This window comes from Ornithodoros turicata, chromosome 7 (assembly GCF_037126465.1).
Source record: "Ornithodoros turicata isolate Travis chromosome 7, ASM3712646v1, whole genome shotgun sequence".
In the NCBI taxonomy this organism is placed as follows: Eukaryota; Metazoa; Arthropoda; class Arachnida; order Ixodida; family Argasidae; genus Ornithodoros; species Ornithodoros turicata.
The window spans coordinates 37,392,936-37,406,925 of NC_088207.1; the positions used below are offsets into that span (position 1 = coordinate 37,392,936).

Below are 13,990 nucleotides of genomic sequence, written 5' to 3' on the forward strand. Positions count from 1 at the left end.
CATCGTCTTTCTTGCGGTGGTTTGTAGCGGCAACACGCTCCACTGAACGCTGAAGACGTACCTATAGACAGACACTCGTGTAATCGTACTCGGTTCCTCAGTCATCATTGCTTGCGAAGACGCTGGCTGTAAGAGAGTTCCTAGTCAATACTTCCATAAACGCCGATGTGATAAGTCTATGCTCGTCCCCCATCCCATTAGCCTTCGTACATTTAAGCATACATGGTATTCTGGTGCAACAACGCCAGACGGCAAGAAAGAGACATTATACAGATTGCTGTCTGCAAAGTCCGTGTCACCCACGATTTTCCTTTGGAGCTGTGACACCTCAAGACTGCGATATGGCACCAAGGCACTTCTATATTACCTATATCCGATTCATACTTTTCTGGCAACCCTGCGACTACTGTGTCAAGAACCTCTTGCAAAACCCGATTGAAAACTCGTGGTAAATCAACGTCCGTAGAACTAATAAACACCGATTTAGTTCACGTGACCAATTTATCAAACCCTGCTGAAAAGCGCTTCCCAGTCATCCATCCTGATCAGACGCCGAAGTCTGTTCTGCGGCTTTTCGTGCGCTGTCTGCTGGCTCCAGAAGGCTGGCTGTGTTTCATCAATGCAGAGCTGGCTCAATGGTCATTGGTTTCAATGCGTCTCCCTCACCTTGGAGTCTCTAGGTGACTTTGCCAATGCTGGTGCTCTAGGTGCCAAATATAGGAACACTTGATGCCCTCCAGGTAGCAATACAAGAAGTACTTGAGGTACTATATTGTCGACTGCGTCAGTACATGAACGCCCGCAGAGACTTCTTGGTGGGCCAAAGAATAAAATATAAATTAATATGTTTAACTCTGGTAAAGTAATTCCGAAAAGCATTTTCCAGTCATCCAGCACGATCACACGTCGGAGTCCAGTCTCCTCCGAGGCCCAGGTCCTGGACTCCAGTATGTCCTCGAATCATACGCCCGCGCACGGAAAGCCGTCCGTGATGCGCGAGCGCGTACACTTTGTCTCTCGTGCCAAGTAGCTCTGGCTCGACTTCTGGCTACTAGGAGTGGAGCCGCCATGCTGCGTGCTGGTACCACGACCTACCTATGCTAGATATCTGTTGTGGTACGTCATGCGTTGCCAATAGTCCACGTGCGACGAGGCGACCCCCATTCACTCAGCTTCGAGCGGTTCACCTTCATCCATACCTCGATCGCACAGCCAAAGTGCTGTGTATTTGACTCTACCTCTAATTATTTCTTCCACAGATGCGGCTTTCTTGCTCTTTCTTGTGTGCCGACTGCGGTGCAGGCGATAGTTTTCCAGTTCTTTTTTTTTTTTTTCGGAGACGCACAAGCCCAATTTCCCCATTGTGCAACGCATGCCTATCTCACTGTAACCGCATGGCTATTCCCAAAGTAGAGGTGAATGGACGAATGAAAAAATAAAATACAATACAATAAAAAAGTCAGCATTTCAAAGAGATTTCGAGTTGGTCAGCATTTGAAAACCACTTTTTCTTTGTATCCTGAAAGGTCAACTGACCAACCGCGCGATGTTGGACCTAGATGCAGAGAAGGAAGCTGTGCATTGATATCCGGCTTCTGCAACGTCCAGGATGCCTTGCGTGATATGCGGATATGTCGTTCCTGAGGGAGGCCAGTGCAGTTGAAGGGGCCTATTACCAGCTGGACATTGGACGTCGCTGCATTGACCGCAGCAGAGAATGCCCGGCGTGACGAGTGTCCACTGGTACGAAGTGGCGATAGATCCGTATGTCGTCAAGGCATCTATGGGTGGCCCTTCAGCATCCGCCACCAGCCGCTGTCAGACTTCCATATTCTTTTGCTGTTTTGTCAGTTTTGTGATTACTTCGCACTTTTCACACCAGACTGCGTAATCCCTATCTGTGTTCTCTATCTTTTTTTTTTGTTGTATCTAATATGGCTTTCAAATAAATAGAAGACACTGCTAATCGACCGCGAGTAAGATGTATACATTGCAGAGTGTGTGCAGACCGTTACTTCCCACCACTTTATTCCGTTGTGAATAAGAATGCCATTCGCAGAACACATATGCTAAGTGTTCAGTATTTCGCGCAAGAAAATTGGTATTAACACAAAGCGTTGACGAAGGCAAAACGATAATGCACCACATCTGGACATGGAAAATACACGCGTCTATTTTGTTCTTTCAAGCGGAGGCACTTACTTGAATGTCCGGCGTTCAGATAACATATACGTAATCACATTTCACTTTGTGTTGAGCGCGCAGGCGGAAGAAGTGCACAGAGAGAATCTCAGAGAAAAACTCATATTGCAGTATCTCGTTCGACCAGCAATACACATTCCTTATAGTAATATGAACTGGAAAAGTAAAGCGAAACGAGGGTACCCAAGACGTCGAAATAACGAAAACTTTATGCGGTCTCTTGAACGGTGTTTATCAGACTGAGTTGAAGAGTATCGCTTGCTAACTTTGCTTTTGGACAACTTCAGAATGCTGTAATACTTCCCGTTGACACCAACCTCAGATCATCACTGCAAGCAATAATCTGCATTTCTCCCCAATACTTTACGTGCGTCCAAACAAAACTTGTGCACGCAGAAAATACGCGACGCACTGCATTTCCTATACAAGGCGCGAGACTCTAACTTCTTGCAAGATGGCTTCAGACCAGCGGAACAAGGAGTGAAATTGAATCCACACTCTGCGCTTGTCCTACACACATCAGCGCGTCAAAACCTTAAAATCATTACTAACGACACCTGACACACACCCGCCTTCTTGACAGCATCGGTCCCAGTTGCTACCGCACTAGCTGATGACCTGTCTTCCGTTCAATCAATGATGTCCTAAATATGTCATCATCTGCATTCTTTAGCCCAGGCATGCAGGACGGGGGGGACATCGCCGCTGCAGAGCAAGCACGGAAGAAGAGAGCTACGCGATACTTCCACAGACGCCCATGCGAATTGTCCTCGCCGCTCACCTGCGGTACTCGCTCGCATTCCAGAGCTCCCTCCTGAGAGGAAGCGGAAAGCGCCTCGAACAGGTCTCTTTTATTATTATTATGTTCCGCTTGCATAGAAAACGTGGGTGCTGTGGAGGTGAAAAGCATGGGAGAGGTGTGCCACTGCTCATGTACGTGTGTTCGCACGTGCCCTCTCCCAAACCGGTTTACCTGAAGCCCGTCCTCCAATGGGAACGCAGAATCCAACCGAAGATGCCAACTATCCTCTCCCCGCATACTTCGCAGCGTTGGTCGCCCATGACGGTAAAGAAAGTCGAGCTGGCAGCTTTAGAGTTTTTATGTGACTAGATACTAATTTTCGAGTGTGTATTGATGCCCCACGCGTCTGTGTTCGTTTGTGTGCACCCGTACCGGTGAATGGAACAGCGGGAGCGTCTGCTACCTGGAGGTTCGTTGCTCTGTTATTGTGTCGATTGTGACCGAGAAGGCTCGTCGTGAGAGACACGATGGCGACGACGCCGATCTGTCGTTGCCGTGTGCTGTACCTCGGTTCTGCCGTGCCTCATATCACGAAGGATGGATTGCAAGGGATTCAAGAGCCCCTTCGGGAGCTCTATCCCGAACAGGGCCCCGTAGCTGCCCGCGGTATCGACTCGTGGCTTAGCGTCTGGAGCAATGGAATACTCCTGGAAAATGTGGACGAGTCACGTCGACAACACACCAGGTTCTTTCCCATAGAGACCCTCCATTACTGCGCTGCTGTGCGACATGTTATCGTGCCCGGATCATCTGGAACGGAACACGTAGAAAAGTTCCTGCCACTGGATAGTCCTTTTGCCAGGCACGCGGGACCTCTACAGCCTCCGTTGTTCGCCTGTATCCTACGCCGGACCATTGGAATAAAAGTTCTGGAGTGTCATGTCTTCATATGCAAGAGGGAAGCTGCGGCGAATGCCCTGGTGCGCTGTTGCTTCCACGCGTACGCGGACTGCACCTACGCCAAGCAATTAGATGAGAACCCATATTGTCTCGAGGGACCACCAAGGAGAGCGCAATCTGTAATGGGCTTGGATACGGTGCAGAAGGTGGAAGCTTGGAGGCACAACCACACGGAGCACCAGAACGGAAATTCAGCGACACAGGGAGGCTCAATTATGCTGGATGAGGAGACTGAGGACGACGATGGAAACTACAAAGTATGGACTGGCCCAGCTCCACGTGAGGTCGTCTACATGGATAACACAGGAACGCTGCGTAGTGTTCACTCATCTGGAGGCATGTCTCGCTCTTCGCGGCCTCGACAGCTAACTACTCCGCCAAGAGCTCCTCCACCACCCCTGCCCCCGCTACCTCCCCCGACATCTAGTAAATCTAATGACAAGGGTACTGCGAAGTCAAAGAAGAAGTCAAAGAAATCGGGCACTGCTTCAAAAAACGGACTTGGCGTCATATCTGGATATGGCAACGGCTACCCGCCCCCTCCCATGATGGTCCACCATTCAGAGCGCATGAGGAGACCACCGGAGAGACCAATGCTGTACAGCGCAGAAGAACCAACTTATATACCTGCAGTGCGAGCCATGAGTCCAACTTCGTCCTATCAACCCGGGATGTACCCTCATGAGCAGTACTTTATGCAAAATTACGGAACAGCTCCGCGTCCTCAAAAGATCAAACCGGACCAGTCTTCCAAGAAGGAGCACAGGAAGGACTCTTCAGATCCAGAATCCGGGTCGCCCTTCAACACTGGAATTTACAGGAAGAAAGGACATCTGAATGAACGGGCTTTTTCATATTCCATAAGGCAAGAGCACCGTTCGCGGTCGAACAGTTTAGCTAACCTTCATTTCCTGAACGGTGGTGATGCTTCACCCATGACTAATGGTGAGGCCGGACCCAGTGCCTTGAACAAGAAGGACCGCGAGCTTGCTCAAATGGTCAGTGACCTTGACCTCAGAGACACTAACGGATATAACGGCCACCACAGGTCCATGACACCGGACTCGAATTTTATAAGAAAAAAGCCGTCAGCGAAGGGGCACGCTAGATGAGAGCCAATCTTGTCATTGTGCGGTGCGACGACACAGACCTGCCAAGTTCTTCGATTATGGGAAGCATTCCAGAGGCCAAGGCACACACAGGCCAAGGCATCGTGCTTGAAGTTTATCCCATCACAACATGCATCGAACCGTGCCCTGTTCGAGAGCACTTGTACTACCACAATGTGGATTAATGGTCCTTTGATCGTTATTCCTTCAGGAACCGCTCCTCAGGATTCCCGCGCACAGAGATCTTTAATGGAGCTTGAAGTCCCGAAGCGTGTGCAGCGTCGCACGGCTCGATGATTTCTTTGAACTTCACTGAGAATCCGAGGAATGCTCAAGTTACGGTGGATTTGATTATTATTACCGTGGTTCGTGAGGATAACGTTATTCTGTGCACGCATGGATGCGTGAGTGTGTGTGTTGTGTGTGCTGGCGTGCAAGAGAAGCAGGAAGACGGGCAGCGTGATGACGTATGGACTACACGAAGGACGGTAATGAAAAAAAGAAAGCGTTTGTGCCATTCTTGTGCTGAAACATTTTCATTCCCCAGAAGCCATTGTTAGAAGTACTCGTATAGATGACTCTGTATTAGTTCGGTGTTACGTCTAACCACAGTAACGGGAACGAACCTGCTCTACAGGTAAAATATATTTGTTGATTATGCGCGTGTTTCTCCTTAACGTCTCTATCGAATAGAGCACCTGTAGCATGCATGAATAAATTTTTACGTTTATTATGACCGACTTCGTTAGTGGCCTTTTAATATGTCGGCCTCCAAAAGTAGCCTGCTTTTATCAGCTTTACGGTCACAATGTTGCGACATCTATCGCCTCATGATCACTCGCGACAGAAGGGGGACAACTTTTCTAATATGTGGCGGGCATAAACTGGATTCTGAGCATGTGTAACAGGCTGAGGAATGGCGTCGTCCCTGGCGGAATCAGGTTCCTTCAAGGATGACCACAGGCTTTTTTCCTCGGGTTATAATATGTATATTGAATGGCTTTGTAGAGCGTGCGCTGGATAGATTATTCTTCGACGCTAAACAGTTACTTGAGGAGTGTTCCACTCTTGGACGTTGGCTCAATCCTGGACACCAGCGCTGGGCTCTTTGATCACTCGTGACTTTTATAACAGCCACCCTGGACTCTACTGGACGAACTCTAAACTTCTGCCACGGTACATTCGCGTGCTACGATGATGGCATACCACGCCTAGACTGGGAGGTGACCCGGGTTCGAATGCGGGCGTCGGCTATGCTGTCTGGGTATTTCTCCTGGGTTTTTTGCTCAGACGCTTAAAGGTTTTGTCCGGACAAAAAAACGCAGTTGAACTGAAGGTGCGATCGGAATAGCTGGTGCCGGAAGTATACATGTAACCGGAATATTTCGTTTTGAAACTGTCGGAAACACTAGAAAATGAATTTAATCGGATTTTGCAGCCGGCTGCGCGCTCCCGGCTGAATTCAGGCAACAGTGTGCGGACCGATGTCAATGGAGTCGGTTTTGAAGGCAGGCTGCCCGTCACGAAATGCGGTCTTCCGACGCGCAATCTGCTGCCGAGCAGTCGCTAGAAACATCTGCATTCATGTTTTCGGTGGCATCGGATTGCAACTCCTGACGACGCCGTCACCTGAGCGATCAGGAATCGCGCCGGCAATGGCAATTACGTCACCCGAAGAGGCGAAACAGGGAACGGCCGTTTCAACCGGAAGCTGGCAGTTGGTTTCGAATTCGGTGTTTTTGACGGTTTATGAAAAAACACGACCAAATTTTGCTAAACTTTTTTGCTGTTTTCTTCTTCGAAGGCATCTCTAAGTAGATATCACATTAACTTCTTAGTTCCGGATTCCTCGCGGACACCACCTTTAAGACAGATGATGGCACAATTCCCTCTGAAGTCGGCCCAGGACGCACGAACCCCCCACCCTCCCCGCGATAGTCGTGACGTTGCCCATTTGAACGTGGCCGCACTACGGCAAGCAGCTCCATCACCACAACATTTCGCGTGGAGCATCAATTTATCATTTACTATTTGTTGCTGTTGTTTTTATTCGAAGAGGTAATTGGTGATTACCAAGAGAAGTCTGGAAAGAACGGATACTCTTTAATGATGAAAGATGGAAGTCATTGAAAAGGTTAGCCAGGCTGTAGGACTCGAACCCACATCTTCTGGATTACCAGGTAATTACCGGTAATCCAGAAGATGTGGGTTCGAGTCCTACAGCTGGCTCACCTTTTCAGTGACTTCCATCTTTCATTATTAATTTCTTAGACACTTGAGGCTTTGTATGTATTTGTCCTTTCTATGTGTTCCAGCCTCAGAACATCAGTTGTCTCATTTCTCACGGATAGTCTTGTTCGCTACCGTCGTCTGTAAGAATAGAAGTGCTAATTACGGCCAGCGTCGGCGACAAGATATACGGGGTGTAATTTTGATGCATGTCGTGGGCCAACCAATAGGCTCTCATTACGTGGGCGCCCGATTCATCATATCGGTATAATTTACGCCCATCTCCCCTGCGTATTCTACCCTTGCAATAATAGTAGACCACGAGTGGAAATACTACTCTTTCCCGTAGTTTGTCCTTGTTGAAGCACGTTACGGAAGTGAACGTCAACAAACCCCCCGTGGAAGATACCATGCGGGAACAGTCTATCACGGGACCAATTTGACTCAACTGGAAGATAGCCTTGACTGTTTCCACTGTACACTAGTTATCTCGGCACGTTTACGCTACCTGTGCATGTGTTGATTCTGCGAGGTGAGAAATTCGTCGAGTGTTCCTCTGTGCACAGAGGGCTTAGCCCAAGATGTCAGTCACAGCAGAGCTTCATGCTCCTTTTCCTGGACCTACTAGATAAAAAAAAACTGAAGAATTGTTGTAATTATTTACTTTCTAATACAATACAGATACGTGCATTATTCAAATTACCAGCATGAACACGCGTGAAGTGTCACAGGAGCGGAGCTTGCGCGCGTTTGACTCGGACGATGGCTGTCCATTGGAAAACATGCTTCTGTTTCAGGCATTGTATTTCAACTTCCCGTCACCGAGTTAATGCTCCCCCATTCATGTCTGCACACCGTGATCTAGATCCTGCACAGCTCTTGAAAAGACGCCCTCGACGCTATCAGCAGGAAATGCGGCCACACAGCAATGGACGCGGCCTTTCTCTGACGGAACCGATTGGCAGCATTGACGCTCGTAAATTCTGCGGAATTAATTGAAAACCAACCTGGTCGCTGTTCACGGGCTCCTTGTTGTAACGACAATTCACACGACCGCATTGTTTTGTTGAGAGAATGGTTGTGCTAGAATTTCGCAAGGCGATCATTGACAACGTGAGTCTACCTGTTAGGCTGTACGGTTCCATAGGATGTTGAAGCCATTTCCGTGCATGTATGCATATTTTGTTTAAGATACGCAGGATTGGTTTTGGTTGCCATATAGTGTGCCAGTGGAAACACTGGGAAGCAGAAATGTGGTACCGCCCTATAGGCGTAAAATAGTGCTCGTGCCGCGGCATCTCCAAGTCAGGCATCGTGCGGTCGGCACCATGCTAAAATATTTCCGGGACGTTGAAGCGGACAAAAGGTTTTGACCCACGGTGTCAATACAAAACAGCGTACCGTAGCCGCGTGATCTGTGGAGATCTTGGACACCTATGAAGTATTTTAACCGTATGTCATCATCTTTCACGTGTTCATCCTTTATGCTGTCAGCACCCACCCAAAACCTTGGTGGTATGTGCTACAAGTAAGCTGAATTAGCCGTATCAATGCAATCCAGTCGTAGGCGTACTGCATACGAGGAAACGAAAGTTTGTAACACCTTTGTTACTTTACAGTATCTAAAGTTACACATTCAGCGCATTCTCTCGCCCTTCTCCGGAAACACCCCGAAAGCCGTATAGGAATACTCGCATTATCACTGTTGAATCCCACGAGAACTTGAGGTAAATTGCACTTTTTTTCTCAAGCGTACGACCCTTCAAACATGGGCTGTCCGAGATGTGAGTGTACCTGTTCCACCCCGCCGTTGGCATAGAAGACTCAGTTCAACGCCCTTCCAAGCAATTTGAGGCAGGTCCATCTCTCCGCTTCTGTTGCTCTTGTTTTTTAGTTTCCTTCACACGTACTCCAACTGCATGGAGCTGTTTTTCTTCCTGTTGCTCTTAAAGGACCTTTCAATAGGAGAGCTGCATTGAAGACTTGCTATGTTTAAAATGCCACTATGCCGTATCGTGAGTCAAACTCGGCCTCAGTGCGCAAAATATTAATATCGTTGGTGAACATTACGCGTTTTTTACGAATTTTCCAAAATTCCATAGTTTCGGATTCTTCAAGGGTACGTGACGTCATCGGGAGTTTTGTGTGTCTCCTTCCTTGCAACATCGTGCGCGATCGTCTCCTCTCTTCGCCCAACGTTGAAAGTTTGGCAGCGGCTGTGGTCAGGAGACGGAAATCGACCTTCGAGGACCAATGTTGCCAGACTCGTGGCAGGTGGCTCGTCACAGTATGACGTCATACTTCTCAAAATTTAAATCGAACCTGGGTTCGAACCCTTGCACTGGCTGTACCGTTTGAGAGTTATCCTATATCAATATCATCGGATCTTGTAAGACAAACGTTGGCACAGTTCGCTACGAAGTCGGCACAGGGCGCACTATTCCCCGTGAGCAAGCTGCCGCCACGTCGGCAGGCAGATCGCTCGCCAATAAAACGACATGACCAACCAACCATCCAGGAGGTCGTGCTTTGGACGCGTATTTTTAGCAGGCACAACAGACCTTTTTCTGGGAGGTTCAGAGTTTCTGCTTCGTGCAGACAATAAGATCGACGTTTTTCCAGCTCCCTTTGGTCGTACGGTGGCACCTGGGCATATCTGTTGAGGAACTTGAAGAAAGAATGGCAGCCGCGCGCGGGGGTGCTTGAATGTGCTCTTTATGCGCTTACATCTCCACTCCGTGCGGGGAGCCCAAATTTGAGGTTAAGAGAGTATGGACAGGAAGTAACCAATGGTTTTCATACAGTTGTGCTGTTTGCGTCGGCGTGCCCTTATATCGTTCGGGGAAGAAGTACTTTCTGCTTGCGTATTCTTTTCTTTATAGTTATTTTATTATTCAGCAGATATGGCATGTAAATGGATATTTCGCAGGAATGGGAGCATGATGTAGAAGCGTATAATAATCTTACAATGCCATTATGTAAAGGCTGAGTCTGGGCACACAGAGGGACGACACGAACACACGACTCAAGTTGAGTCGTGTGTTCGTGTCGTCCCTCTGTGGGCCCAGACTCAGGCTTTTACATAATGGAGTTCTTCCACCAGCTTGCCTGAATCATCTTGTCAATCATACAATGCAAGTGTAATATTGAGACGTTATCATAAACGTGTTGTTTACAGGTACGGTACAGAGATATGATATAGTACATGATATGACATGTTTGTCTGATTAAATCGTAGATTCAGTTCGTGTTTCGTTTAATTTCAACCATATCCCCCATTACCAGAGTACAGAGATATCCCCCTACCAAGTGCGAGAAATGTCGCCGCAAGTCGCATAGATATACAGCTATTAGGTACGACTACTGTACCGTGTCCCTCAAGAAACCTCCCTTACCCCTTCCGCTACAGGATACAAATGTCCTTCTTTTAAAAATTGATCTATAAATATATTTACAACGTACGTATTCATTGGGGGTGAATAGAATATGTGAATGTGATCGAATGGCGAGCCAAGAAGCCGTACACACACACGACCCTGGAGATATGTACCAATGAATAGCGACAGATTGAATGTGAGACGACCCGTGCCATTGGAATCGGGTCATCTCTTTATTAATGAGAACCGGGGGGGAGGACAGACTTCACGAGAACCGTTCATGTGACAACGTGGCAGAATGACACGATGCGTCTCTTCCCTGTCTGCACCGTCTTTTCCTCGCTTTTCATCAGAGTGGAAGTCCGATGAACTTCCACTCTGTACATGTACAGCGTGAAGCTCCTCAGAAGAAGGACGTACAGGGAGCGGAATCTCTTCGAATCCATTTCGCACTCTGTCGAAATACTGTTGTCACGGACAGAGAAAGAGAAACACATATTGCTATGGGTTGCAAATTTCAGAGCCCCAGGTTCGGCGTTGAACCGAAAACCAGCTGGAAGACCACGGACCGTTCGGACGCCAGAAAATGTCAACGCTGTGAGAAAGCCTGTTTGCAGACTCCAACACGTTCAGTATACGTAAGCGTGCGTCTCCTCTGGGTTGTGTGATCGAACCGTGAGCCTTCGTACGGAAGGACTAATGGAGCTTTCGCGCGAACTGTTTCCAGGGCACTTGATCTCGGAAAGGAGGGGGGGGGGGGGTAACGCGCATGTTCGCCTGACCTCGTCCCCTTGTGGCGTTTTCCTTTGGGGTCATCTGAAAGCCGAGGTCTACAAACATCGGCCAAGAACCATTAATGAACTGAAGGCTGCTATGGACAAATAATTTGCAGCGTGACGACGGAAATGACCCCGCCGAGTGATCCAAACCTCTCCGACTGCAATGTGCCGACGGTGAAGTTGCTGAGCTTAATGTGTGCGCCATGTACATGTGATGGACTTGCCGTGCTGGATGTACTACGTGGACTCCTTACTCTGACAAGGGTCTCCTTGACGGTCCCCGTGAACTCGGAACATTTTGCAGTCTGTCTGGCAACCTCGGCGGACATGCCCCACGGTGGTCGAGACAGTTGCTGGAAGGCGGCGACAGGCAACATCAACGCGAAAAGTGCGGCCCAAGACCATAACCGCCACACACACCACAGGGTGGGCATATTTACTCGCGACTGGAAATATAAAGCCCCACTTCAATAACTGTTCTACCTGCCTATCAACCTCGTCCCGTAACGCCACCGGTACCTTATAGGGTTTCTGAAAGTCGAGATTATACTACCTGGCACTACAACGATTTTATGTGACGGAGGTCAAAGGTGGATACATGCGAATCGACTGAAGCACTACATTGCACGTGTTGATCAGGGGGGAGTGATATTCGAGGTAGACGATGAGTTGGGACACGTTCAGGAGATACCAGTAGCAGTTCAGAGGGACAGCATTGAGTGCTCCATAGATAATGAGGATGGAAGGCTGACTTTAATCAGGAACGGGAGTTACGCTGGTTAATAGCAAAGAAGCGAGAGTGTTTTTCGGAGACCCGGGAGGTGTAATGTAGGGTCACATAAAATTGTTGTCGTGCCAGGTAGTAATCGCGACTTTCAGAAACCCTATATGGTACCGGTGGCGTTACGGGACGAGGTTGATAGGCAGGTAGAGCAGTTACTGAAGTGGGGCTATATATTTCCCTCCCTCACTGCCCTCAGATGTTCCATGTGCTCCTCCTATGTCATTGAAAATACAGCGGCATCATCAATGTACGCTACAGCATATGCACGGTGATCGTTAAGCACCTCATTTGGAAGGTGGCGGCCGAATTGTGGTGGTGTATCGCGAATGAAGGCCATCAACTGAACGATATCATATTCAAAGACAATCGAGTGTAAACTGCATTGGATGCACGTTTATCTAATAAAATTTCGAATATCTTCGTTGTCAACACTAAAAATCTTGGAGCCCCCCCCCCCCCCCTTCTCTCTCTTTCTCTCTCTCTCTTCATTTTTTCCCCCTGCATCCTGTGTATAACAGCATGGGTGGTGTTGAAGGCCGTTGCATACACGATTAATTGCCTCACTTGTGAGAATCAGGAGGAGGAAGAGGAGATGAAGAAGCAGAAGGAGAAGAAGAGGAAGTTGAATGAGTGCCTCTTTCTCAACGTTTTCTTCTCTCTTTCAACTCTACTCAACTCAACTCAGACTACTTAACAAACACATTACGCACAGTAATCACATCGTTAGCATTGTTGTTAGTTTCACAATTCCTTGTATGTGTATTTGACACATCATTACGTGCTGTAGGAGTAGAAACTAACCTCCCCCTTTTTTTCTCTCTCTCTCTCTTCCAAAGATACACGATCCCAGAGAAGTGAAGAACTAATTGTGCGAATACGGTCATCCCGCGCATGACCAAAGTCATATCTCTGACGCTAGCGGCCACCAGGTTCGCGTCCTCCTTTCATTTAACACTTGAAGTTGATGCTATAAATATTTTTTTTTTCCCGCAAGTGGAGTTCTCTGCCCCGTTTTCACTTCTATGTCCGCGAAAGATAATTCGCTCGCCGCGTCTTCGAAACTTTCTCCATCACAGGACGAGCTTCCTGAAGCCACACTTTGCCGATTTTATCTACGACAGATATCGTCTTCTCAGCACGTCAACTCCTCACAAGCCATAAGGGTACAGCGATCTGCTGTGCCCATTCCATACATTTGGCGGGCATTCCACAAGGTGCACCCTCGTGAAAGGTCGGAGGTCCCCAGGAGCCCACGATGAGCATCTGGCTTCCTTCATAACAGGTTCTTATAGGGGTGATAGGCTACACGTCAAAGCAAATGGCTCCCGCTATTCTTGTTTGTGCAGCCTTCCTCGAGGAAAGAAGAGACCGGAGGAAGTCTGTTTCTGCGTATAAATGTACTTTGTTAGCGGCGGAGTTCACTTCTGAACTGCTGTTTCTGCGGTTCGAGGTCAAGTGACGTGATGGCTGCGAATAGAACGACGTGTAGTATAGTAACGCAGTTTGAAACATGCATGATGGGACGTCTGATGGTGGCACTTAATGGTGAGCGCATACGTACGGATGGGGAAATGATTGCTTCGTGCGAGTCAGAGATGAAGAAGGAAATGAATATGATGCGTTTCAGCGTGTTTTGGCCTTGCGAGTGTATAATGCGTGATATAATTTTGCGGAGTCTAACAACCAAGACGAGAAGTAGTCTGGGAAGAACACTGCGAAAATGATACGATGAAGGAAGTTGTCAAAACAAAGATCAACGACGTCATGTCCGGTTCCAAAACATGATAAGCCAAGCGACTTATTCCTTC

At 48.1% G+C, this 13,990-nt stretch overlaps 1 protein-coding gene across 1 annotated transcript; it reads left to right on the forward strand.

The window, feature by feature from the left end:
• The first annotated feature begins 3,232 nt into the window (after positions 1-3,232).
• On the forward strand, positions 3,233-5,750 carry LOC135399845 (uncharacterized). The gene has a single exon (XM_064631586.1). The coding sequence runs from the start codon at positions 3,472-3,474 to the stop codon at positions 5,014-5,016; it is 1,545 nt and encodes a 514-aa protein (XP_064487656.1). The 5' UTR covers positions 3,233-3,471; the 3' UTR covers positions 5,017-5,750.
• The last annotated feature ends 8,240 nt before the right edge of the window (positions 5,751-13,990 follow it).

What these genes read in the sequence shown, in the direction of transcription:
- LOC135399845 (XM_064631586.1), top strand. Translation starts at nt 3,472, where the DNA reads ATGGCGACGACGCCGATCTGTCGTTGCCGTGTGCTGTACCTCGGTTCT.